Source organism: Myxocyprinus asiaticus, chromosome 20 (assembly GCF_019703515.2).
Source record: "Myxocyprinus asiaticus isolate MX2 ecotype Aquarium Trade chromosome 20, UBuf_Myxa_2, whole genome shotgun sequence".
NCBI lineage: Eukaryota > Metazoa > Chordata > Actinopteri > Cypriniformes > Catostomidae > Myxocyprinus > Myxocyprinus asiaticus.
Window position 1 is genome coordinate 19,511,263 of NC_059363.1, and position 27,659 is coordinate 19,538,921.

The 27,659-nt window shown below is 38.1% G+C and overlaps 1 protein-coding gene across 2 annotated transcripts in view; it reads left to right on the forward strand.

The window, feature by feature from the left end:
- The window catches only part of LOC127410649 (glutamate receptor ionotropic, delta-1-like), a 465,032-nt gene that overhangs the window by 422,509 nt on the left and 14,864 nt on the right, over window positions 1–27,659 (forward strand). For both annotated transcript variants that reach the window (XM_051645766.1, XM_051645767.1), the window contains exons 9-13: window positions 4,450–4,551; window positions 6,129–6,326; window positions 6,578–6,905; window positions 8,762–8,900; window positions 23,683–23,878. In XM_051645766.1, the coding sequence (XP_051501726.1) occupies window positions 4,450–4,551; window positions 6,129–6,326; window positions 6,578–6,905; window positions 8,762–8,900; window positions 23,683–23,878 (963 nt within the window). The remainder of the gene's footprint in view (window positions 1–4,449; window positions 4,552–6,128; window positions 6,327–6,577; window positions 6,906–8,761; window positions 8,901–23,682; window positions 23,879–27,659) is intronic.

Sequence of the window (27,659 nt, forward strand, 5' to 3'; positions counted from 1 at the left end):
AGCTTTTGAAAAACAAAGCTGTTGTGTTATATGGGCCAAAGAGGAAAAGGGCCATCCAAGCTGTTATCAGCATCAGGTCCAAAAGCCAATGTCTGTATGGGTCAGGGGTGTGTCAGTGCCCATGGCATGAGTAATTTGCACATCTGCGAGAACACCATGAATGCAGACGGATATGTAAAAATATTGGAGCAACATATATTGCCATACATTACTGACTTTTCCAGGGACATCCCTGCATTTTCCAGCAGTACAACTTCAAACCACATACTGCCCGGATTACAAGTGCATGGCTGTGAAGCAGAGAGTGTGGGTGCTAGATTGGCCTGCCTGCAGTCCTGACCATCTCCAATTGAGAATGTGTGGTGCATTATGAAGCACACCATACGCTAACAATTATGCAGCTAAAGACTTACATAATGGATGAATGGAGGAAAATTCCACTTTCTAAACTTAACAAACTTGTGTCTTCAGTGCCTAAATGCTTAATAAGCGTTATTAGAAGAAATGGCGATGTTACACAGTGGCAAACACTCGACTGACCCAACTTTTTTGGAGCTTGTTGCAATCATCAGATTTGAAATGACTATACATTTTCAAAAAACAAATTCACTAGGAAAATCATCATATAATGTGTAGTTGTAGTGCTTTCAATATAGAAAAGGGTGAATATAATTTACAAATCATCCCTTTTTGTTTTTATTAGCATTTTTTATACTGTCCCAACTTTTTCGGAATTGGGGTTGTAGATCTATTAACACATTTTTTACAGAAAGAGAGACTAATGGACTGTCATCATAAACCTTTAAGAATGGGTTAAAAACATATACAGTATGTGAAGATTATACATGTGCTTCTTATCCACGATGGAATGCAATTTTCCTCCACTGATACTTTCGAAAACACTCTCTTGTTTTGCATAATTTGGAAAAAGTTGATGTTAGGAAATGGAAAAATTAAGTTTTTAACCAAAAACATATTAGAGTGGATGTGGTCTAAATATCAGCACTCTTGGAACACGCCTTGCCCAATCAGATAAGAGGACCGGAACTAACTGTTGTATAGTGTTACTTCACCCCTCTTTTCACTCACTCATGCTCTCACTTTGCCTTTCTTTCTCCCCCTCACTTTCAGTGACTCTTTGTCATTCTCTCTCTTTATTTCACTATTACTCTTGATTTTGTAATATTACACACATAAATATTGTGAGTAAAGCTTTCTAAACTGAATCTGATATCAAGAAGGAAAAGGAGGAGTTATTATTGTGTCAGGGATTTTGTATTGTGTGCTACTGTGAAGACTAATGACACATGTCACTGGGGCAGATCCTAAAGCCTCTGTCATTCTGTCATTTGCAGAGGACCATTGGGTCAAACGCTGGACTGTCGAGAGCAGTGCATGATTTCAGGGTCAGAGTTTCTCTGTTCCAAGATGTTAGTGCAATGGCATGCTGAATTCATCAGCGGAGGGAAAGATCTACTGGGATATTTGGATTATGATAAATGGGACTGGGGTCTGGAGGCAGATGGATAGATCACACCTTTCATTGTGAAGAGCAGCGCTATCTTTTACAGAAGCACTGTCATTGCTTGTTGAGGGGGACTAGAAGCAGTTTCAGCTTAATTCTGTGAGTCTTACACTGGCTGAACAAGTGGCTTATTGGCTGCTAATGTGGTGTTAACTGATGGGAAGAATAATATCCACAGCCTCCGGCAGCATCTGGGAAATAAAAGAATGTTTTTTTTTCTGTATCTGTCAATCATTTTCAGGATTTGTTCATGAAGGAATATGGACTGAAAAGACTAACTTGACATGAACTAACTTGAAAAAGAAGCTCAGTATTATATGCACATTCTTTAATGAAGTATTTCATATTTTTTTAATCTATTATTTATTGTTTTTATCGTTTGTAGTTTTCAGTGTAATGGGAGACACTCTAAATATACACTTCCAGTCAAACTTTAGGCACATCTGTGCTCATTTCATTATTACTGTTTTCCACATTTCCATATTAGTAAAGTCATAAAAATTAAGAAATAACACTAATGGGAGTATGGCAACACTGTAGTGACCAAAAATGTTATAAAAATCAGCTGGTCAGCTGGCTACTTTTCCTTCACTATCTGTGCCAACTCACCCATTTCAGACGATTTATATATATATATATATATATATATATATATATATATATATATATATATATATATATATACAGTTGTATATAAGTTTGGAATAATGTACAGATTTTGCTGTTTCGGAAGGAATTTTGTACTTTAATTCACCAAAGTGGCATTCAACTGATCACAAAGTATAGTCAGGACATTACTGATTTAAAAACAGCACCATCACTATTTGAAAAAAGTAATTTTTGATCAAATCTAGACGGGCCCCATTTCCAGCAGCCATCACTCCAACACCTTATCCTTGAGTAATCATGCTAAATTGCTAATTTGGTACTAGAAAATCACTTGCCATTATATCAAACACTGCTGAAAGCTATTTGGTTCGTTAAATGAAGCTTAACATTGTCTTTGTGTTTGTTTTTGAGTTGCCACAGTATGCAACAGACTGGCATGTCTTAAGGTCAAAATTAGGTGAAAAATGCCAAAAAAGAAACAGCTTTCTCTAGAAACTCATCAGTCAGTCATTGTTTTGTGGAATGAAGGCTATACATTGCTTCAAACTGTCAAAAAACTGAAGATTTCATATAAAGGTGTACACTACAGTCTTCAAATACAAAGGACAACTGGCTCTAACAAGGACAGAAAGAGATGTGGAAGGCCAGATGTACAACTAAACAAGAGGATAAGTACATCAGAGTCACTAGTTTGAGAAATAGATGCCTCACATGTCCTCAGCTTACAGCTTCATTGAATTCCACCTGCTCAACCCCAGTTTCATGTACAACAGTAAAGAGAAGACTCAGGGAGCTGGCCTAACAGGAAGAATTGCAAAGAAAAAGGCACTTTTGAAACAGAAAAACAAAAAGAAAAGGTTAGAGTGGGCAAAGAAACACAGACATTGGACAACAGATAATTGGAAAAGAATGTTATGGATCTTAACCCCATTGAGCTTTTGTGGGATCAGCTAGACTGTAAGGTGCGTGAGAAGTGCCCGACAAGACAGCTACATCTATGGCAAGTGCTACAGGAAGCGAGGGGTGAAATGTCACCTGAGTATCTGGTCAAACTGACAGCTAGAATGCCAAGGATCTGCAAAGCTGTCGTTGCTGCACATGGAGGATTTTTTGATGAGAACTCATTAAAGTAGTTTAAGAAGTTCTGAACATTTTTTTTCAAATTGTAATACAAATTTTTCTATACATTGTGATCAGTTGAATGCCACTTTGGTGAATACCAATTTCTTTCCATAAGAGCAAAATATGTACATTATACCAAACTTTTGGCCACCAGTGTATAATATAAAATTTTGTTTAGTAAAGAAATTCATATGTAGCTAATTTAAAACATTTAAAGCTGATGTAACTTTTTCTGTGTTAAATTACATTCTCCTATCCCTGCTTAATATGAAAAGACAACTATAATTAAGCCATTTGTACATTTTCTCAAAAACTGCAAGAATTGTGTTTCTGTGGTGCTATAAAAATTGTTTTGTTTGTTTTGAGTAACAAAGTTTATTTTTGCAAGTCCGTTAGTTGGTGCTTGTGGTGCAGAAATTACATACATCAGCTTTAAGCAACAAGCCTTTACAGTAGATCAACAAGATCATGAGAAACATTTCAATCAAGCATGTCCAAACTTTGACTTGTCAAATTCAACCTCTTTCCGATGTCACTGTGAGATCAGGCTGGACTTGTAGTGTAAGTACGAGTTCCATTTACAGAGGCATCACAATTCAGTTTTGAGGCCTGTAGAAATTAAGAAACTTTTGAGGTTTTGTCGTTGTTTTTATATTGTTTTCTATTTTCTGAGTTGACATGGGCACAAAAATATTTCTGATCAGCAGTCTGTAATAACATATTAACAGAGAGCAGATGTGTGTGTGCCTGTGTTGGTGTGTTATCCACTTTTGTTTTAAGAGAGGGAATGCTCTTACTTGTTCCTCATCAGGCAGACAGCTGTTGCCAAGGCGACTACCTCACACGTTCACATGACCATTATCACCTGGGTATGTAACAACAGCACAAATACCCAAAGCCTCGAGATTAATCCATAAAAGGGGTATCGATTTCTACTCAATGGTGAAGGAATTTTCATGAACTGATAAGTGTTCGGGGATAGTTTCAGAGTGGATAACTCTGGTAAGGTCATATCAGGTCAGCTCTGGCTTTAAGCAACTGTCCCGTCACTGCCTGTCTCATACTTACTTTATTTTTCTCTCTCCCTTTTCTTTGCATTCATGTCTGCCATCGCAAACTTGATCACAACTCAATCACAATCTCTCTCTCTCTCTCTCTCTCTCTCTCTCTCTCTCTCTATCTCCGTCTCTCAGCTTGCGACATGGGACTCTGATCGTGGACTGAATGGTAGTCTGAGGGAGAACCGGGCTGAGCAAGGCATGCAAGGAGTGACTCTGAAAGTGGTGACCTTATTGGTGAGTATTTCATTAAATTTGCTTCAGCTCCCTTTGGGTCCAGTCTCTGCGGTCATGGCCTCAGTGATGTCACGTTAAGGACTAACTCTCAGTCACCACAGAATAAATCTAAAAATGATTTACAAAAGTATGACATGTTCTTACAACAATGTTCTGATCGACCAATCATTGACCCTACCACTAAAATCACAGCACAATGATAGGTTGATGAAAGAATGTTGTTCTAGCCTCTAACCCCAGCACTAAGTCTTAAACCTATTCCTAAAATCAGATTGGTTGATACAAATGTCGTTCCAGGACCAACAAGAGTCTTGATGCAGGACCATGTACTGTACTTGAGCAGATCACATTAAGCGAGCAATGATTTGTTGATAGGAATGCTATTCTAGGAACAACAAAAAGTGTTGATCATGACCATGTCCTACTTGAGTAAATTCTGTAACATGCAGAAAAAAAAACATAATATCAGCTGTTCTTGTAGTACCTCATTGAAACACTGGCACATAGGAGTTTTACAATTAAAGTCCCCATGAAATGCCTCAATAAATGCAGTTTTCTTTCCTGTGTTGATGTATTTCCTATTGAAGTTTGGGTGAAGTTTGGACATATCAAAGGGATGAGATATTTTCATGGAGTTTGCTCTTTATTCATTTTTTAGTCCATCACTTCTGTGGTCCCTCTAAATACAATTACATTCACAAGTTCCTTCTTGATATTTTATCTGTCTGTATTTGAGTGCACAGTGCCTGTTTCAAAAACAGTCCATCATGTCTGGCGGTGACATGTCATTCTGCAATTTGCCCAGGTGAATTTAAAGAGGTAATTTCTTTCTGATGAGGCACTGCACACTTCGCTGGCCATGGAGTATCAGGTCAGCTGAAACACTTCATTTAGATTAACCTGAGACTGAAGGGAACCAGCTGTCACTGTTAAAAAGTGTCAAATCAGCCAATGCTGAATGTGACAGAGGGAAAATCTGACCACAGTGACCTGAGCAGACTAAATCTCCACAGAAATGAGTGTAACAATCATTGTTAAATCTTTTATTCATCCAATAATATCAAATTGTTGCAAGAGATACATGTGGATTGTGAGAAATCATATTTGATTCTTATAGTGAACCCTTCAAAAATAAAATAGCTATCGAAAAACAAGCTTAAGCTGGTTATCTGATCTTAGCTAGTCTCCCAGCCTGGTCAAGCTGGTCAGTTGGTTGGATGTATAGGGGTTTTGGCACTTTCTTGGCTTGACAGTTTGACAATTGGAGTTTTCAAATCATTAGCATTCTGTAAATGGATGTCTATGGGATTTTTAGCCACTTTGAATGTCTGCTATGCTATGGGAAAACTGTAAGTCTGATCACTTAGAAAAGATGTGGCACACTGAGTCAAAACAGTCTGAAGGTCTGTACAAAGTTGGTGGATGTAGCTTGAAAGCTCTAGGAGTTAGAAATTTTGGTTTTGGTTTTGGGATTTAGGAAGAACCCTCAACCAATTCTAAATAATAACAATGTGTTAGCTTGACAAATAATGAAAAAGGAAACCAAGTGCCCCTAATTTTTTCTCTCTTTTTTCCAGGAGGAGCCATTCATAATGGTGGCAGAAAACATTCTTGGTCAGCCTCAAAGATATAAAGGATTTTCCATAGATGTTCTGGATGCCCTGGCCAAAGTACTGGGCTTTAAGTATGAAATGTATCAGGTGGCTGACGAGAAATATGGATCTCCTCAAGCCAACGGGTCATGGAACGGAATGATTGGAGAGCTGATCGGGAAGGTGAGATTCACATTCAAGACGATACAGTATGTCTACTAAATTTCCTGCAATGTTTTTTATATAGTTGTGTTTTATGCATAGATGCTTATTGACATCACTTGAAAATGTGTTAAAATCAATGTTAATTACATTTGAAGTATGCCATTACATGTCAATTGTTTAGACTAGAAGTAATCATTATTTATGTTTGTGTTATGTTATTGTTATTACAAGTGTATATATAGATAATATTTGCTACTTATACATTTCAGAGGGCAGATGTGGCCATTTCGGCCATCACCATCACTCCAGAGCGAGAAAACGTGGTTGACTTCAGCAAACGTTATCTGGATTATTCCGTGGGAATTCTGATGACCAAAACAGAAGAGAGACTCAACATCTTCTCCTTGCTGGCCCCATTTGACCTGGCTGTGTGGGCCTGCATCGCTGCTGCTATTCCTGTGGTGGGTGTCATGGTCTTTCTGCTCAGACGGGTGCAGTCTGTCCGTTCCCAGAATCCTCCCGGGCCCCACCAGCCTGGGCCTACCACATCATTCCAAAGTGCCATCTGGATCGTCTATGGAGCCTTTGTACAGCAAGGTAAGATGGGTCACAACAAATGAACATCAAAGTGAGGGATGAGTTAATGCTGAATAGACATTTGGATGGTGTGATCAAATACTGACATTCTTGTCTGCAGGAACATAGCCAGTACAGCATTTTAATATTTTTATTTTAAGAAAATCTCTGTTCAACAGAATATATCATTCTTTTAATATTTCTAAAGTACTCAAGAATCTCCGGAGAGTCTGCATTTTGTCTGTTTGGCAAAAAATAAAACTAAATAAAAAATTCTGCAACCCACATTGAAATGCTATTTTTGGCACAGAAAGTCACAATGATGGATCTGTTGCAAGCGGCATACTAGAGCCTTCTAAAGAAGCCTTTGAAAGGAAAAGTGTGTTTAGTTGAGATCCAGAGGTTTCTAGAGTGGGATAAATGGCTGCACTTTTCCAGCTACACTCGTTAAACTCTGGCTTTCTGCCTATGATGCCAACACCCTACCTGACTCGATTAGTGTCTCTGTGCGCTTTCAGATGTCTTCACTCTTAAAGGCTTTGAGACGGTTCACTTTGCTTTTATTTCACTCAAGGGCATAATGTGGGTGTAGCGAGTCAGACCAAGATGCAAGCAATTAACAACAGCTGTTGAAACAAATTTACCGGGGTGTTTTTTTTTCTACAGCTGTTTGACGTTTTGTAATTGTAAGCCCTTTGACCCAAAATGCCATAATGGTACTTTCACACTTGTTCAAATGATTATGAAAGTAGATGTTGCATTTGGGTAGTTAACATTAATTGTACAGTCACTTATGAAAGGCGAGGCATAAGCTGTATCCAAAAGTTGAAAAATGCTGCCTTTGGAGGCAATATACGGACGTAGGAAGGCAACAAGACACATATCAATACAATGTTTGCAAAATATCCTGTCAATTAAGATGTCTTCATCTGGTCATCATGGCAATTTCTTCTGCAAAATTTCCCTGTTATGACTCTGTTTTTACCTAGAAATAAGCATTGTAATCACTAATTATTTACCAGATTATCTCTAAAGGTAAGCTGAAATTGGTTTAGATCATTAGACATGATGTGTGATAATGTACAGCAAATTGCCTAAGGAAACCTGTTTCCCTTTGAGGTGCCTTCACACAAAATGCTGCCTGTTTATTCATTGACTCACTCTGCCACGAGGCAGCAGGCAGTCGTCACAGACATAGTTTTAGACATGATGATAACCATCAGGCGCACTTTCGAACCTGTAATGGGCATGAGTGACCAACTTCATCCTATGACCTTTCAATATTCAGGCCAGGCTCTCTGTGGATCTCCTTTTAGGCCTAAAAGAAAAGCTTAACTGATGACGGCTGATTGAAAATAACTGTCTTTGAAATAAAATAAAACTGACAGATTATTAGTCATAGAGTGGGGGAGTGCAGTAAAATGTGCCAGTTTTACTTAAAGGGATAGTTAAAGAATTTTGGGAGAGTTGTCCCAAACCCACTTTCCTCCTTCTGTGGAACACGAAAAAGAGATGTTAGGCAGAATGTTAGCCTCGGTCTCCATTCACTTTCATTGTAAAGAAAAAAGATGCAATGCAAGTGAATGGTGACCAAGGCTAACATTCTGCCTAACATCTCCTTTTGTGTTCCACAGAAGAAAGTAAGTCACACAGGTTTGGAAGAACATGAGGGTGAGTAAATGATGCCAGAATTTTTATTTTTTGGTGAACCATCGATTTAGGTTGTCCTCTAGGCAAGGAAGAATGAGATAAACGTAAAATTGAATATGCCTAATATACAGTATATTTCAAGATGTCTACAATGAACTTAAGTTATTCAAAAACAAAAACAAAAAATATTCCCAACAATGTTTCTGTTTTGTGTATTGTGTTTTTAGGTGGTGAGTCCTTCATGAGTTCAGTGGCTCTCAGGATTGTAATGGGAAGCTGGTGGCTATTTACCCTAATTGTCTGTTCGTCCTACACAGCCAATCTGGCAGCCTACCTCACGGTTTCCCGCATGGACAACACTGTTCGGTAAGAGAAAAGCTAACTATGCCAACACTGCATCTCAGTGCCAGCCCTCCTTACAGTTGCAGGGTAAAAATGATTGTCCATATGCTTGGAGTAACTCTTGCTCAACACACTGTTGTACTGTATGTGTTCTAGAGCAGTGCTCCCCAAACTTTTTTTTAAAGTACCCCCACAGCACCATCAGTAAGGCTCAAGCACCACTTCATCGACACAAAACTAAAAATGGGTACCAAAGACTTAATGTAATTTAATGTTATCATTCACTGATTCTTGAGATAAGGGACAAAACATGTCTTACGCACAGAAGTCATCTTTATGTTAAAAATCAAGAAATTCATAATAATAAAAATACTGGAAAAGTTAAACGTAAAGGAAATGTGAATACTTATGGAATTTATTACTTAGTTTCAAATGATGTCATTAGATTAAAAAAAAAAACTTGGAAGTACATGTAACTTAACCTGTCCTCAGCAAGAGGTCACAATGTTAAACTGCCAAACAAAGTGTTTAAAAATGCAGCAAATTAATGAATATAAATATCAAATGAAAGGTAGGGATCTGTAAGATATCAAGCAATACATTAAGTAGGGTACAACGGGGCTAAAGGCTCTGCGGGGTAAAAGGCTCCATTGATTTTATTTTCTCCCAAAACACTAAATAGCAACAAAAACTTTCTTAAAAGCCTGTTTATCACTATGCACAGCAAAATGTTTCTGATCCTTGAGGTCATTGCTTGTGGTGTCTAAAGGCTGATTTTGAGGCAATTTGATCTAATAAAATTTTTTTTTTAAAATATTGCAGCTTTGAAAATCCCTGAAATTTACACATTTCATTTTAGACAAAATACTAATTTATAATTTTCTGTTTTGTTTAAGGTAATTAAATCAAACATTTTTCAATAACTGTCCAATAAGTGAAAGGATAGTATTTGGGAAAAAAGCCCCCCTGTTGCAGGGGCTAAAGGTCCCTATTAAATACATTGTTTTTTTAAAGTGGGGCGAATAGATTTGTTATGAAAAATGTTAAAACTGGGCTCACATTGACTCATCCAATCATAATAGAGATTCGTTTGTTTATAGAATACTTAAGATGTAATAAAATGGCAAGTGAGTTTGAAATTAACAGGAAATGCTTGACTTCTTTCTGAAGTAGTTATTTTGAGTAAGCATCATCTTAATTTGTTACTCAAAAAAGCATCTTGGTGTCTCAAAATTATATGCATAAGTTGACAAATTGTGCCCTATAACTATTACCCCGGTATCTACACGATATCACTTTAAACCCCCTAGGGACCTTTTACCACAAGCGAGGGAGCCTTTTACCCCAAGTGTGTAAAAAACTGAAAATGCCTGTTCGTAAAGTACTGTAAGTGCAAATAAGTCTTAAGCCTGTAAGAGACTGACATGTAAAGTGACCAAACCCAGTTTATTTTTGTTTTTATGTGCCATTTAGGGGCAAATTTATTTGAAATAGATGTAGCACAATAATAGACTGCCACGTGAAAAATTAATTAAATCAATGCCACAACAGTCTCCACGAACGTTTGTACAGGAAACACAGGAAAATAGCGGAAAGTGTGTAAAGACTTTGTGATCAGAATTTCTGTCTGTCCAAAAATAATAAATTCAGATTACTTTAGACATAACTAAGAAAAAAAGCAGAATACACAGTACAATTATGTTCATGGACATATAGTTTACTTGTTTTTTTTTTAGTGTCTCAAATAAAACTGAGTATCTTTAAATGCTTTGATGCCACTATCCTTTTACTGGTGGTTCAGGAGGAACATAAGGTAGCTGCGGTTCGCCTTCCATTCTCGTGCTCGCTCTGCACAGCGCCAAGGAACCCACACTGATGACGTGTGATTGTCTGCGCAAACAAGTTGCGCAGCGATATGCAAATATCGATTGACAGACAGGAAGGACATCCTATCATTACAGTCGGACCGAATGTAATTAGTCGATAATTTTTTTAGTCCTGTCCCTTCCACAGAAGATATATATATATATTTTTTACATTTAGACCACTTATATTATTGATTGCAATCAGGATGTGAAAAGACTTTCAACCAGTATAACAAAAAAAAAAAAAATTCTGGAAAAGATTGCACACCCTAGCTTTAAATCTGATGTGCACTGAATTCCCCAGCATGCTGGCTGTCTTTTACAGATCACTTTGGCCCTTCGCTCCCCACCATGGGGCTCACAGTCTCTGAAATTCTCCATAAATTCCATGAAAGGTCTCCTCATATATATATATATATATATATATATATATATATATATATATATATATATATATATATATCTGTTTTCTTGTAGATGCTAGAATATTTTCTTTCTTTTATGTATTTTGGTGTTTTGTCCAATGAAGGCTACTTCTCATGCTCTTGTTGTTATAAACACACAGGTCTCTGAGCCTTATTCTTAGCTATGCAGTATGATTTTTGACTATTCGGCTGTCAAATTGCACAAACAAAACAACACAATGAAGATTGGGTTGATGGTGGTGGCAGTCAAAGGCGTAGCAGCCACCAAATAACCTTTGTCCCTCACGTCCCCCGCACTCTTTAAAAAGGTGATTTGTTTCCTCGCACTTTTTCATGCTAAACCCATATCGAGTCCAAATGGTGAATTTGTATACAGTATTCTTTGCGTTTTGTTACTTTGGGCTGATTGATTAACCATTTAGCCAATCACAGGTGAGTTTCATGAGCCGAAACAACCCTTATGTAATAGGCCATCACTCAGACAGTCTAATCAACGCGGCTTCATTCATTTCTACAAAGTTGCTTTCAACAATGCATCGCATTGATGTTGATCTAAATTAATAATCTAGAGATGAGGAACACACAAACGAGAGTTATTTATCAGCATATCGTTCTTGATTGGCAGCATTGCATGAAATGCACTGCAGAAAAAAAAAAACAAATGACAAACCTTATTTTAAGCACACATTGTAAATGGTTTATATCAGCGCCTGAATCTTTTTACGTTATGTTTGTAAGGTAATAGTTTGATCGTTTGTTTTTGCCAATTTGAGCAGATTACAAGGTCTGTGTTAAATATGTAAAGCTATTTTTTTCCCCCCAATTTGGTATGCCAAATTCCCAATGTGCTCTAGGTCCTCGTGGTGGCGTAGTGACTCGCCTCAGTCCAGGTGGAGGAAGACGAATCTCAGTTGCCTCCGCATCTGAGACCATCAATCCACACATCTTATCATGTGGCTTGTTGAGCGCGTTACCACGGAGACATAGTGCGTGTGGAGGCTCACGCTATTCTCCGCGGCATCCACGCACAACTCACCACGCGTCCCACCCAGAGCAAGAACCACATTATAGTGACCACGAGGAGGTTAAACCAACATGACTCTACCCACCTTAGCAACCAGGCCAACTGGTTGCTTAGGAAGCCTGACTGGAGTCACTCAGCACACCCTGGATTCGAAATTGCGACACCAGGTGTGGTAGTCAGCGTCTTTACTTGCTGAGCTACCCAGGCCCCTTGTAAAGCTATTTTTAATATTGCCTCCTGTATTTTACCTCTGTGTTGGTGTGCAGTCGAAAAACTGTTGGAAAAAAAAGATAGATCTGCTGTGTTCTTAGAACCCTTAGGCATTTTACTGAAGTGAATAGATTTGTAGACATGCTTTTTTATACATGAAGTGTACAGAGATTCTCTCTAAATGCACACTTAGCTGCGGGAGGTGGGAGCGCAACTGATGGCACAGGCCAGAAAGACAGTCCGACTTAGCTGATCCACCAATCAGAACGTTCATTTCAGATGTGACTGAATATTTTCTAACAAATCATATTTTCCATTTCCGTAAGGGGTGGAACATTTACAGCGTCTAATGCTGATGCACAAGCATCCCTAGAGAAACCATAATCTGCGCTGTAAATATATTTCCCTGCCAAACGTAAATACATATTTATATATACGGTGTATAAATATGTATAAATATGTATGTGTGTGTATATATATATATATATATATATATATATATATATATATATATATATATATATATATATATTTAACTTATGCAATTAAACTTTGTGAAATTCTGCATGTTGCAGCATCTGGACCAATCAGACACACAATTATTCATTATTTTATGAATAATCCAACAGACGTCTCAAGACCGTAACAAGCAAAGGTCCAAGTAGGCCCAAGCAGACTCCGAGATGTCGGCTCTCCCACTAATCATGAGCTTTTACTCCCCCTTTGCTGACACTAGTCCAGCAACTAGTGGACCTCAGAGACATTCCAGGTGGGGGAAGGTAGCCACATGCAAAGCAAAGGAATGTAGGAAGAAGTAACTCACTCCATTCCCCCATAGGAAAGACACATAAAGCCCATAAAACAGACTTTTCTTCGTTAATTTATAGACAAACTGTTCTATAAATGAACATGCACATCCTCAGGACATTGTGTGTATGATTATTACTGTCTCGTATAGTGTCTTTTGTACTGTATTCCGTTTTGTGCATGCTTTATGATAGAACCACTAGATAATGTAAAATTATTGGTATCATGCTTCCTATCAAATTGATCCTTGTATGATGCCCTAAACATTGGAGTATAGCACCCCCTTCTAGCATGCATTGTATGCTTGTTATATTAATCAGAGCATAAAGGGGCACCAACTGCTAGCTTACTCCAATGATGCAAATGAGTCAGCTTCCAAACAAAGGAACTTTTCCCACTGGAAAATTGCACCTTTCTCATTGGTCAAGCCAAACTCGAGAGGTGTGACCTCCCTCAGGAGTTAAAAGGCACTGTCAGAGTGACCTCCCTCCTCTTCTCTCTCTCTCTTCCCTCTTCTCTTTCTCCCTTCTACAGTGTTATTGCACCCATGTTTTTGATGCACTTCGCAGATGCTGGACAACTGTGTCCCCTAATTACATCAAATGTCTTTTACTACTGTCGGTGGTGCTTTTTCTTGTGATATAAAATCATTTTAATTTATATTACTAAGTAGGAAAACAATTTCACTATACACAGAAAAGCACAATATAGTACACATATAAAACAAATAACCATTAATTATTATTACTATGGTTATATAAGATAACTTCTTAACGTAAACATTACTACACTTATATTTGCTATATAATGCTTAACAGTTTGTGTATTATGTATATATTACTTTATTCATTATAAAGTATTATAAAGTTGAGTAATTATAAAGTATTAAACATTTTCATAGAAGCCTAATGAAAGGAACATTAATGACACCTGTTAATTTAAATACATATTTAACATCAAGTTACCATACCATGGATTTTAGTAGTGTACTATACACCATTCCAGCAAGAAACTTACCCTGATATACATTTTGTTTATGTGGGACTATAATTACAACACACAATTTATTTATTTATTATTTTTATTTTTTATGGGAAAAATATATTTCTTACACATTTTACATATGGACTGTATATAAATGTAATATTTTAGAGGCCGGGTGCATGTCATAAATTCACAGTATGCCCACCTCTTCAGACACTACTACACCACTGGGTGGTGGTGAGTAGAGAAGAATAATTCTGCACCATTTCACAGGAGAAATAAATGCCCTTTTTACTTTTAAAACACCCTCTTATTTGACTATAAGAATGCTCTTATATGAACTGGTAATGCCCTACCTGCCTCTGTAAATGTTATCTGCCTGCTCATTGAATTTGACCTCTCAACCAAGCTGAAAAGCCAATGTGGGAGCGGCTTACTGTTCTCTCTCTCTCTCTCTCTCTCTTTTTCTCTCTCTCTTTTTCTCTCTCTCTCTTTCTCTCTCTCCCTCCCTCTCTGTTTTATTTATTTATTTATTTTTATTATTTTTTTTTAGGTGCTTTATTGGCATGTCAAAAATTTGTACATTCGTATTGCCAAAGCATTTAAAGTTGCATATACAAATAAGACTGCAAAATGAAGACAGTGCAAAGCAATATACAATGTATACTTGACAAATAAGGTAAAATTGTAATGTTAAATAATAAAAATAAAATGTATATAAAGGAGGAAGAAGAAAAAAAATAAGAATAAGAAAGAGCCATAGTAAAGAAATGGAGACACAGACTCAGGTCAGTTCACTCACTTTTCCTCATATTGTGGCAGAAAGACACATGTTGTGCTGCTATCACACAGCAGTCTTTGTGTTCTCCTAATAGGAAGGGCAGTTTTTCATAGTTTGTTAAATTATTAAATGTGCTGTGTATATGTTTTATTTTGTGATAAAAAAAAAATGCCCAGATGTCTGTATATCTTTTGCATTCTGTTAGAAAATGCAGCTCTGTCTCTATTTTGTTTTGATCACAGTTTGAACACAACCTTTCTTCCTATGGCAGCCATGTTTTCCTGTGTCTGCCCACTTCTATAGCGAGGTTGTGTCCAGTGAGTCTGTACCTTGTCTAGGAAGCTCTCAGTTTTTTATCTCTCACTGTGTACAGATAGTCTGCCATGGTGTACTCTGTTTTTAGGGCCAGATAGCATTGCATTTTACTCTGTTGTTGAGTTTGATTTTCCCAATAAGTGATATTAACAACCCGATCTCATGAAAAGTCGGACATAATTTACTAGCTGGCTATTTCGTATGGTCTCACACGATGTTGTTCGCATCAACTCGTACGACTTCATCACGTGCAAATTTCCGAATGCGGAAGTAAGCATGAGTTCCGCGCACGAGGCGTTAAGGACATACTTATTAATATTATGCCCTTACCCAAACCCCTTATCTAAACTTAACCAATCAGTAGAATGTGTAAACATGATAGGAAGCTGTTGTGTGTGACAGAAACAAGTAATTGTCCCGTATTAGATGGAAACGATGTCCAGTGACGTTATTGGCTATAGTGAAAGTCGTAGGAATTCAAACGAGTGCAGTCACACGATATCATATGAATTGGACAAATTTAGAAAAGTTGTACGAATCCTGACGATTTTGCCGTGAGAGTGTGTTGGATATTAATATCTTTCATTTGTGCTGCAATTTGTCTGTATCTAATTAGTTTGGCCAGGTTGTTTTGGTCCAGATCTTTAGTTTGATGGGGGTTAGTGGATGTTAGTGAACCATCAGGACTAAAGCTCTGGTCCAGCTGAGAGAGGGGACTGTTTACTTTGCTTAACTCTTGGTAATGCAGGGCTTTATAATGGTATGACTGGGGGGTCACTGAGTTTTATATGTTTCCAGAATTTAATTGCCCATTTTTTAATTTTTATAATTAGTGGATATTTGCCTAATTCTGCCCTGCATGCATTATTTGTTGTGTGCTGGTGTACTTTTTACAGAATTCTGCATGCAGGGTCTCTGTTGGATGTTTTTCCCATTTGGTGAATTCCTGATTTGGATTTGTCAGTGGACCCCACACTTCATTGCCATACAGGGCAATTGACTCTTTCTGGAAAGTCATGATTTTTATTTTTATTGAGGTTGACTGTCAGGGCCCAGGTCTGACAGTATTGCTCCAGCAGATCCAGGTTCTGCTGTAGACTCTGTTCAGTAGGGGACTGTTGGGCTTAAGCAGCATCCCTGTCTCACACCACGCTCCTGGGAAAGATATTTTGTATTTTTGTGCTAATTTTCACGCCACATTTGCTTTCAGTGTACATTGATTTTATAAGGTAATAGGTTTTACCTCCTACACCGCTTTCAATAAGTTTGAAGAATAATCCTTGGTGCCAGATAGAATAAAATACTTTTTTAAAGTCAAACATGCAAAAATGTTGCCTTTATTTTGGATAGTATGTTTTTCAATTAAAGTTTGTAGCATGTAAATATGGTCAGATGTATGGTAATTTGGTAGAGATCCAATTTGACTTCTGGTCTAGAGTCTCAAGTTTATTATACAACAAAATAATTTTCCCAGGTTGCTACACAAATGCCTCTGTAATTATTAGGGTCAAATTTATTTCCATTTTTAAAGATGGGTGTTACCAGTCCTTGATTCCAGATGGCAGGGAAGTAACCTACATTCAGAACCATATTGAATAATTTTAGAATGGCCAATTGAAATGTAGTGCTGGTATTTTTTAGCATTTCATTCAATATCCCATCAGGTCCAAATGCTTTTCTGGGCTTCAGTGTGTTTTAGTTTTGTCTTAAAGTTCCTTTTCAGTAACAGGGAAGTTTAATGGAATTTGATTTTCTAGTACTTTCAATTGTTTGATTATTTGATGTTGTTTAGAAGTCTGTTTATACTTTATTAAATAGTGTTTGAAAATGGGTTTCCCATATTTCTCCATTTTGGATAGCCAATTCTTCATGATTATTTTTATTTTTTTTTTTTTTTTTTTTTTTTTTAGATGAATCCAATTGTCCCAAAATTGGTTTGTACTGACAGACTTCTCAATTATTGTCAGTTGCTTTTGGGTGTATTTTGCTTTTTTTTGGTTCTGAGCATATGTTTGTATTGTTTTAGTGTTTCACAGTAAATCTCTATGTTGTTAAGATTTCTGTGTTTCTGATTAGATAATGTTCTGAGTTTTTTTACGAATTGCTTGACAATCTTGATCAAAGTTATTTTTGAGAATATGATTTTGTCCACTTTTCTTTTAAAATTTTGACTGTTTTGCAGATTTTTCAAATATAAAATGTATGTCTTTCACAGCTAGATTGACACCTTCTTTAGTGCAAGTACTTATATGAACTGGTAATGCCCTACCTGCCTCTGTAAATGTTATCTGCTTGCTCATTGAATTTGACCTCTCAACCAGGCTGAAAAGCCAATGTGGGAGCGGCTTACTGCTCTCTCTCTCTCTCTCTTTCTCACACACACACACACACACACACACACACACACACACACACACACACACACACACACACACACACACACAGTTTGCCCAAGAGTTCTGCTTTGGAGCATTAATGCACAGTTTTTCCGGCACATTTCTCATTCAGCTCTTCTGTGTGTGTGTGTGTGTGTGTGTGTGTGTGTGTGTGTATGGCCCTGGGAGGATTATTTCACCGTCTCTCAGTGCAGCATCCACAGCTGCTATGGTTGTGCTAATCACCTTGTTTGTAAGTATTATTAAAATCGAGCAGCCCTGCCAGTGCATGATACGGTATCGTTACCATGCTGGGAGCCCACTGGGAGTCGTTCATATCTCAGATGTAAAATTGTATTCAGGTTTGACAAAAACTCTGTTCGGTTCAAAGCTCTCCAAATGCTCAGCATCAGTCTGCTTGTGTCCTGTTATTGGCTGCTGATTGGCTAATCAGTCAGTGCTTTGTAAGATTCATTGGGGTGAATCTGCGAGCTCTCGCAGCACAACTGAAAGCTGTGCGCTATTAAAAATCAGTGAATCTGTAATGTTGTGTATAAAATGCTCTATATTGCATTTACTATATGTTGTAAATCACTATATAGAATTGTTTATATGCAGAGTAGACAGAGCAAAGCAAAACCAAGGAGACGCCATTTATCTTTTTTTTTTTCTTTTTTTTTTTATCAGTGGGAAACAATAGTGAGTGAAATTGCTTGTAAACTATTTTTGGAGTGTTCAGTGGCCCTGTTAATATTCATGATTTATGATGCGGTTACATCTAGTGTTTTTTCGGCTTCAGAGCAGTGGGCACTGCTGTGAACAGATGATTAAGCCTGAATGGGGTTTAATTATGGTTTTCTATTTCTGCCATCTGGTTGACTATGGATCTCTGAATCTTTGCCTTCTACAAGGATCCATACTGAATGTTCTCCATAATCACACAGTTTAATTGAAGCTCCTTTCTTTGTTCGATGTAACCTATAAGGAACATTATCTTTGAACCAATTCCAAACAGATTTCCTGTTATAGCTAATAATAAATTTTAGAGCACCTCTATTGATTTGTCCTGCCGTAGCCAGCTGAAAAGATCTCAGAACACAGGTAGGCTCTTAAAGCTAAATAAAAAATAAAAATCACAGTGAGTCGGCCAGGTCTTTTCAACTATAGTGAGTTCTTCATCAAATGCACTATATAATGTACTCTTACAGTGTGCAAATTCAAATGCATACCCAGAGTACCCTTCTAGGTACTCAAGTACATTACAGCTGAATGCCAAATGGACTACAAAGTTCTAATATCTTGTTAGATATGTTTGGTTAAAATGCAAAAGGAGTAAAATGTGCTTTTGTAAAAGGAAAGTGGTCCAGGGGATGTCAAGCTACAAAAAGGGCAGAAAAGCGCCATAAAGCATCATAAAAATAACCCATTTAACTTGTGCACTTTGTTTAAAGCCATGTCATAGCTTTATGTTAGAGACAGACTGAAATTTAAGTCAATATTTACTGAAAATATTGCCTTGAAAAGCTTGCTTGACAGTCGTGGTCACCACTCAGTTTCATTATATGAAAAAGAGCAGCTTGGACATTCTGCTATAGACAACTATTAATTAAATAAAATCAAACAGGAAATCATACATTTTCATTTTTGGGTGAACTATCAAATCAAGTTTAGGTGAACTTTAAGTCATGTTTCTACAACATCTTTGAGAGTAGCTTTGCTATTCGCATGTTTTCAACTTGAAAGTCCATTGAGATTGCATGCAAGAGGTTACAGACCTCCACTTATGCTTTAAGGTCACCTAAAGTTAAAGGTGAATTAAACCAATTATGGAGACAATTGTGTTACCATAGTGGTTTATTTAACAACTTTATTATTTTATATGAGTAATTCTGTCGGTCAGTCTAAACTATTTGTCAAGAGCCAATCTCATCTCAGTATAATGATAGTGCTTCTATTCGAGTCAAATTAGGCCTGCGGCCAAAATGGTCTGTTTCAAATGAAGCAGCTGGCAGGCCAACCACATTTGTGTCTGTGTTGAAATCAAGTTCAAATATGTTAAAACCGGGTGTTTAATTGTGGCAGAACAATTCGAAACAGTGGTCCGCTACCTTCATGCTCATTAAAAAAAACTTTTTTCATTACATTAAGTATTAATGTCAGTGTCTAGTCACTGGTGGACCCTGCCATAGGCGACACAGCATTCATCTAGAGCGTCACTGTTCTCCGAACACAAGACCTGCATCTTACTCCACTGTCTTTCATTCTGACCTGCATTCTGATTCTAGTGCAATCAAAAAATAAAATGAAATAGATATATCCACTACTATAAACACAGTATTCTGTTAATGGTATACATACAGCTACAGTTTTGCAAAAAAAATAAAAAAATAAAATAAAAAGCAGAGCTGACCACCACATCGATGTTATTTGTTGATTTCTGTATATGTGTGCATTTAATTATAATTAATCATTTTATTATGGCTTTTTTGTGAATTTTTTTCTTTCTCTAAAGTACAGTATTGTATAGTATATCATTCTTTAGCATAATTCCTTTTTGGTGAGATGGGGTTCATAGGATTCCCACATCATAGGGTTACCCTACATCATAAGGTTCCCCCACCTCCAAAATCCCAATGTAAAAAATTTGAAACAATTGGTGATGACAATGTACTAATTAGTAATAAGATATTTTTGAATGTTTTTCTGGTTTAAAAACAATGGTGAACTGCTGTGTCATGGGTATTGTTTGAATTTGCCCAACAAAGAAACGTTCAATTTCAGCACATTAGTGTTTTCCAGTACAGATTAATCTAATTGTACAAAAGCAGCCAATCAGGGTTAAGGGTATAAATAATTATTTCATAAATGTGATGACACAAGATAACATCATGCGCTAAATATTTCCATTGGGGGTTTTTTCTCCTCCAGCTGTGCTACAAGCTATCATCGTAATTAGTCTGATTCATTGTTTTGATATTATCTTCTCAAGATTAGCTATCTGACTCATTGAATCTGAAAATAATTGCATGAGGCTTGTTAAATAGCCTCAAGCTAAATAGAAGATGCTTATCTCAACATGAAATCACTCCCCACTGAAAATCATAAGAAGTAACTCAATGTTATTACGCAAGAGAAAAAACAAGCTGTCTGCCCTAAAAATATCCCCATTCATGAAATTGTGCCTGTGCACGTGTCTGCTTCAAATTGTGGATTGATCCTTACAAGTGAGAATCCTGGGGCCGTACTTCAAAAATATTTTTACTCTCAAATCATATTATCTAACTTGTGCTTGTCAGATATTAATTTAAAGAAATAGTTCACCCAAAAATGAAAATGTTGTCATCATTTACTCACACTCATGTTTTTCAAAGCCCATATGACTTTCTTTTTTCTATGGAGCACACAAAGTCATGCTAGGCAGAATGTTAGCCTCAGTTACCATTCACTTACATTGTATGGGAAAAATAATAATAATAATAATAATAAAAAGTGAATGGACTGAAGCTAACATGCTGTTTAACGTATAATATTGTGTTTCACAGAAAGAACAAAAAGCAATTCATATAGCTTTGGATCAACATGAGTGTGAGTAAATTAACAACATTTTCATTTTTGGATGACCTATCCCTTTAAGACTTACATAGGATGGTCCCTGAAGTCTAGAGTCTGCACTTCTCCTTAGTTAGAATTTGGTCCACTGCAATCTGAACTGGAAACACAAATAAAAACCATAAGTGCTCAGTGCATCTTAGAATAGACCTTCCTCACTACAGAAAATGGTAAACCTCCCAAAAGTTTTCACACTGCTGATGGTGGGACAGCAGGGCTGCGTCCAAATTCCTTATACTTTCATATTATGCACTGAATTTGATGAAGAACTTACTTCTCAACCGTTGAGCAAGTATGTTCTGTAGGTTTGCATTAATATAGCATTAAAACCTGTACATTCCAAGACAAGCTGCACTACATCCGCCATGTTGACATTGTCGTTTGACCTTCAACAAGTCATCAGTTTACTTGTGTCGGTAAATAAGTAAAATGTATCGATGAGGAACAACTTTTTGGTACCTATAATACCTAAGAAAGCCATCTGGCTCACAGATCTCTGCCATTTTTTTATTATTATTATTATTTATATACTTTTTGCCTAATGAGATGGCAAATGCCCTGTCCCAATACCCTCATTTACGGTTCTGGAATTGCCTGCTTACCCACTTGTCTTACATATTGCCGGTGTTTGGCCACTAGTGTGCAAGTAGACGTGAAGACTGCGAGTGTGTGTATGGGTTTTCATTGCACGTTGGGACACTCGTAGATTTAACAATGTTTGTCCCGGTTGCACCAGCTCTTTTTGTAGCTGCACTCAGAAGACTGATTGTTGTTGGTAGTGGTGACTGTTATATCCTACTTATTACTGTGTGAAATTAATTGTAAAAGTTATTTATTTTTACTCATTTTGATTTTCAATTCTTTGCACATTAAAACATGTAAAAAATGTGTCATCCATTATTGCTGTAAAATATTAAAGCCTTTTCTTTCTACTTTGTTTCTCATTACACTGCATAAAGCTTAATTAAAAAATAAAAACTGTATTCTGTAAACCTGTGTTATCCATTAACAACTACAACTACAAAGCATTTAAATTATATGCATTGGCATGTCCTTTATATAAGACAACCAAAGACTACTTTACACAACTTATAGGTATGTGGTTTGATACAACAAATAAAAAGCATTCAAATGTATACTTCAAATACATAAATGCATGTACAGATAAGACAGATACTGTAGTTAATATAATCAATATTTACTAAACCTTATCCTGCGCGTGCACTTAAGTATCAAGACTGCAAGTGTGGGTATTGGGACGGGGCAAATGTTTCCACTGGTTGCACGCTTTGCACACCTTAAAATCTCAACAGACACAGTTTGTCAACTGAGTATTCGGACACTACTCAGTTAACTTACTGCTTTTTGCAAAAGAAGTATGCATATTAAAAAGTAAGGTAGGTTAGTATTTATTCTACCTGATCGAAGGTTATTATAGTCCTGGTAGCATAAGATAAGGGCCTTTTATTTAACCCTTTTATTACCAAATCAATATGCAGTGTGACAGTGGTTCGTCCCTACACCTCTGTGATTCATGACAACGTTTGAGAGGGAGTAGTGTCATAGAGAGGTGAAGGATATGTTCCCATGGTTATAATCCACTTTATACATTTTTTTCTTCTTCTTTTTTTTTATCATTTAATATATTTTTTGTGAAGATATTCCAGCATACTTAAACGTAGACTCATCAGAAACAAACTGTACATTTTTAAAAGATTCCTAACTAGATGATGCTAGATTCAAAAAATAATTTTGGAAAAGGGCTGAACTCACTGCCTCAATAGTAGCTAGCCATTAGCATGCCATAGCCTGAAGATATGTGCATAACAACACCAACAGTGATATTTGTATCTGTTTAGATTTCTTGTTTTTTTTTCTTTTTTACTTTTTCCTTTTTTTTTAAAGGGAGACGAGTCAAGATATTTTTTGGTGGTATTCAGAATTATGCCACAAATGCTGTCGATTGACTTAACTTGTATTGAACCTTAAATATTCCTTTAATTGTGATTCATTTAGTGTCTGTACTAGAATAAAGTTAGTATCCTGAATTCTTGGCAATATCCACTTATGTTCTGATGTTTTGTTCCAGTGAAAGAGTATTTTTTAATTGTTGTTTGATGCTCCTTTTACACTGTTTAGGCAGTTTGTGAAATGCACCATTTTTTTATTGAGGCATGTCTAGACCTCCAGATTGTTTAAACAATAACGTAACAAACAAAATTATCAGGGACATGCTTGTTAACAATGTGACAATTTAGTAAAAACATTTTGAACATCAGGCATCAATAATTCTTACCTTATATTAATTCTGTCAATTGTTATTCTGCCACATGCTGTTTTTCTGTGCATGTTTTACTTGTGCATTTTGAGGAATATATGCCTATAATATTTTGTATTTATTCTCAATTTAGAACATTCCAAGACCTTTCCAGGCAGGCAGACTTCAGCTATGGAACAGTGCGAGAGTCTGCAGTGTTTGAGTATTTCAGGGTGAAGGGCACAAACCCCCTGGAGCAAGACAGCACTTTTGCGGAGCTGTGGAGAACTATCAATAAAAATCAGGGACAGGACAACTCTGTGACCTCTCCTGCTGAAGGCATCCGCAAGGTACCTGACAGAGCAAAGCAAGTCCAGTCCTGTTAGTTACATATGAGGTGGGGTGGGGGGAATGAACTCTCACCTGAGCCATTGAAAATGACAGTTGTAAAAATATGTTCAGTTATTACAGTGGTTCTCAACTGGTGGGTCTCAATCCAAAAATAGGTAGCAAGTCTGCAAATAATAAGGTGCAACTAATCAAATAAGCATACATAGTTAGGATAGCAAAATAAATAGGCTTATCAAATCATACATTTCAGTGTTTTTATTTATTTATTGTATTATTATTATTATTTTTGGCATTTTACTTTTGTACATTTTAATAGTTTGGAATTGTGTGGGGCCACCATTTAATGTCCAATGTAAATGTCCTAAATTAAAACCAGTTGCAAACCACTGATGTATTATTATAATTTATTATTTTGTTTATATGTGAATGTACACCACTGGAAATAGAACTCACTTTTTCAAGTAAGAGGGATATTTTGCTATTATTGAACTTGGAAGCCCTAATAGTCAGGGTGGAGAGCTGTATATTATTATGCAGTGCTCAATGAGAGCTATCCATGGTGCTGAAGTCCTTTTTTCCTGGTGAGAGCCATGAAACAGCTGAATACTCTGTAGGATGTATTTTCTTCACAGTACCTTGTGGATGGTGCAGATTGGTTATTGGTGGCTCTTTTTAATCCACAGCATGTCTCACAGAACACTGAAAAAGATCATAAGTAAAATGCAAGCTGTTTAACTTCAAAACAGAATGACTCAAGCAATTACTGCTTTGTTAAAGACAGAACAGGAAATGTAGCATGCAAATCTGACAGAAAACATGAGGCAGATGCTCTAGACTATCAACATAAATATTCATTGCTTAGAAAATGTAACACCTCATATTGTGTAAAAATTACAATTCACATGCTGCTGGAAGTATTCATGTATTTATGCTTGGTTAGTAAAACTTTCAAAGTCACTTTGTATACAAACTGTTGCCAATGCTAAAAGAATCTTTAAGAAAAGGGGAAAAAAACCTATATTCACAGCTTTTCTCAAAAGCATCACAAAAGCACAATGTCTATTGACATGTTTTTCACAGGAGACATCAACAAAATCACAGGTCTCCTGATGAGTGTATTCCATCCCTGTTACATAACTAGCTATTAAGCTAACAAATTAGGAGGCCTGGAATTGATTTCTGAAGCAGAATTATGAAAAGAGATAAGACAGAGAGGAGTAGAGGTTGGTATCGCTGTACCACCACTCTCTGGATGGTGTTGAATAATGCTATTGTCTGGCCATCCTTGCCAGATCAACAGCTAAAGCGATTAACTGCTAGTAATTGCCCAGATAAGACTCACATATAAATTAACTGGTCAATTTTTCCCACTGTGTACGGGTCTCTTCATCCTGCTTACTGGAGGTGCTTTTTGTTTAAATTAACATGTAATCAAAATTACTTACAAATGAGAATAATTCAAACAGAAGCAATTAATGCAATTGTGAACACAACACAAGTAGTGTTACTAACAATATTTCCAAATTACAACTACCAGTTTCAAACAGTTTCAACAGCCAGTTCCAGACATGCTCAGTCTTAGGGACCGTTAACACACAACGTATTCTTACATTCTAAAAAGCTATACAGAAAACAGTAAAATGGAACAAAATGCAGATCTCGAGATTTTTAACTAAAAAATGTTTCTTATAAACGTGGCTTTCATGCTGTGAGATGCTGAAAAAACAATGAGATGCATTTAAGCTTTCAAATATGTCCATTTAGAGAATGTTTACATAGAAAACGTCCTGGTTACTTGCGTAACCTCCGTTCCCTGATGGAGGGAACGAGAAGTTGTGTCGATGTAGTGACACTAGGGGTCACTCTTGGAAGCCCGAGACACCTCTGGTCTTTGATAAAAGGCCAATGAAAATAGGCGAGTGGTATTTGCATACCACTCCCCCGGACATACGGGTATAAAAGGAGCTGGTATGCAACCACTCATTCAGGTTTTATGCTGAGGAGCCGAGACAAGTTCCCAGCCATTTCAGCGGGTAGTTCAGCGTTGTGGCAGGAGGGACACATATGCCATAGTTATGGTGTCAATGAGCCAGTGGGCGATCCTCAGCGCTTGGAGACAGCGCTTCCTTTCCGCTGTCCATCAAAGCAGACAAAGAGCTGCTCAGAGACTCTAAAGCTCTGCGTGTGATCCAAATAGATGCATTAAGCGTGCGCCGGACACAGCAGCGTCAGGGCTGGGTCTGCCTCCTCCAGGGGCAGTGCTTGCAGGTTCACCACCTGGTCCCTAAAAGGGGTCGTGGGAACCTTTCCCAATCTCAGGATCACGTGAGAGTAGCCCGGACCTAACTCCAGGCACGTTTTGCTGACAGAGAACGCTTGCAGGTCTCCTACCCTCTTGATGGAAGTGAGTGCAGTCAGGAGGGCAGTCTTCAAGGAGAGTGCCTTAAGCTCAGCTGACTGCAAAGGCTCAAAGGGGGCTCTCTTTAGACCCTGAAGAACTACAGAGAGGTCCCATGAGGGAACGAGGCACGGTCTGAAGGGATTCAGCCTCCTGGCACCTCTCAGGAACCTGATGATCAGGTTGTGCTTCCCTAAGGACTTACCGTCCGCTGTGTCGTGGTGTGCCACTATAGCGGCTACATACACCTTCAAGGTGGAAGGGGACAGCCGCCCTTCCAACCTCTCCTGCAGGAAGGAAAGCACTGATCCGACTGTGCATCTCTGGGGGTCTTCCCATTGGGAAGAACACCACTTAGCGAACAGACGGCACTTAAAGGCATACAGGCGCCTCGTAGAGGGGGCCCTAGCCTGAATGATCGTGTAGGTCTTCCGCGTCCCGTCCAGGGGCCAGACATGGAGATTCCAGAGGTCTGGTCACAGGTGCCAGATGGTGCCCTGTCCCTGAGAAAGAAGGTCCTTCCTCAGGGGAATTCGCTGAGGGAGTGGGGGGGCTGTCGCGAGGAGTGTGAGGTCCGAGAACCACGTCTGGGTGGGCCAGTAGGGTGCTATCAGGACGACCTGCTCCTCGTCCTCCCTGACCTTGCACAGGGTCTGTGCAAGTAGGCTTACTGGGGGAAACGCATATTTGCGCAGTCCAGGGGGCTAGCTGTGTGCCAGCGCATCTATACCGAGATGTGCCTCGGTCAGGGCGTACCAGAGCGGGCAGTGGGAGGATTCTTAGGAGGCGAACAGGTCTACCTGTGCCTGTCCGAATCGACTCCAGATCAGCTGGACCACCTGAGGGTGGAGTCTCCACACTCCCCTGAGGGTAACCTGCCGTGACAGCATGTCTGCTGCAGTATTGTGGTCACCCGGGATGTGAGTGGTTCGCAGCGACTTGAGGTACTCCAGAGGAGGAGACGGCGGGCGAGTTGTGACATACAACGAGAGCACAGACCGCCTTGACGGTTGACATATGCTACCGTTGCCGTGTTGTCTGTCCGAACTAACACTGTCTGTGTAAAGCCCGGTTCAGTACTCGCAGGTCCAAGATTGGTCGCAACCCACAGCCTTTTTTTGGTACAATGAAGTAGGGGCTGTAAAACCCCTTCTTCATCTCAGCCAGAGGGACAGGTTCTATCGCATACTTCCGTAGGAGGGTGGCGATCTCCACGCGCAAGGTAGCAGCATTTTCATCCTTCACCGAGGTGAAGTGGATAACGCTGAACCTGGGTGGACGCCTGGTGAATTGAATCACGTAGCCGAGTCGGACGGTCCGGATCAGCCATCGCGACTGATTGGAAAGCGCAAGCCACGCATCCAAGCTCCGAGCGAGGGCCC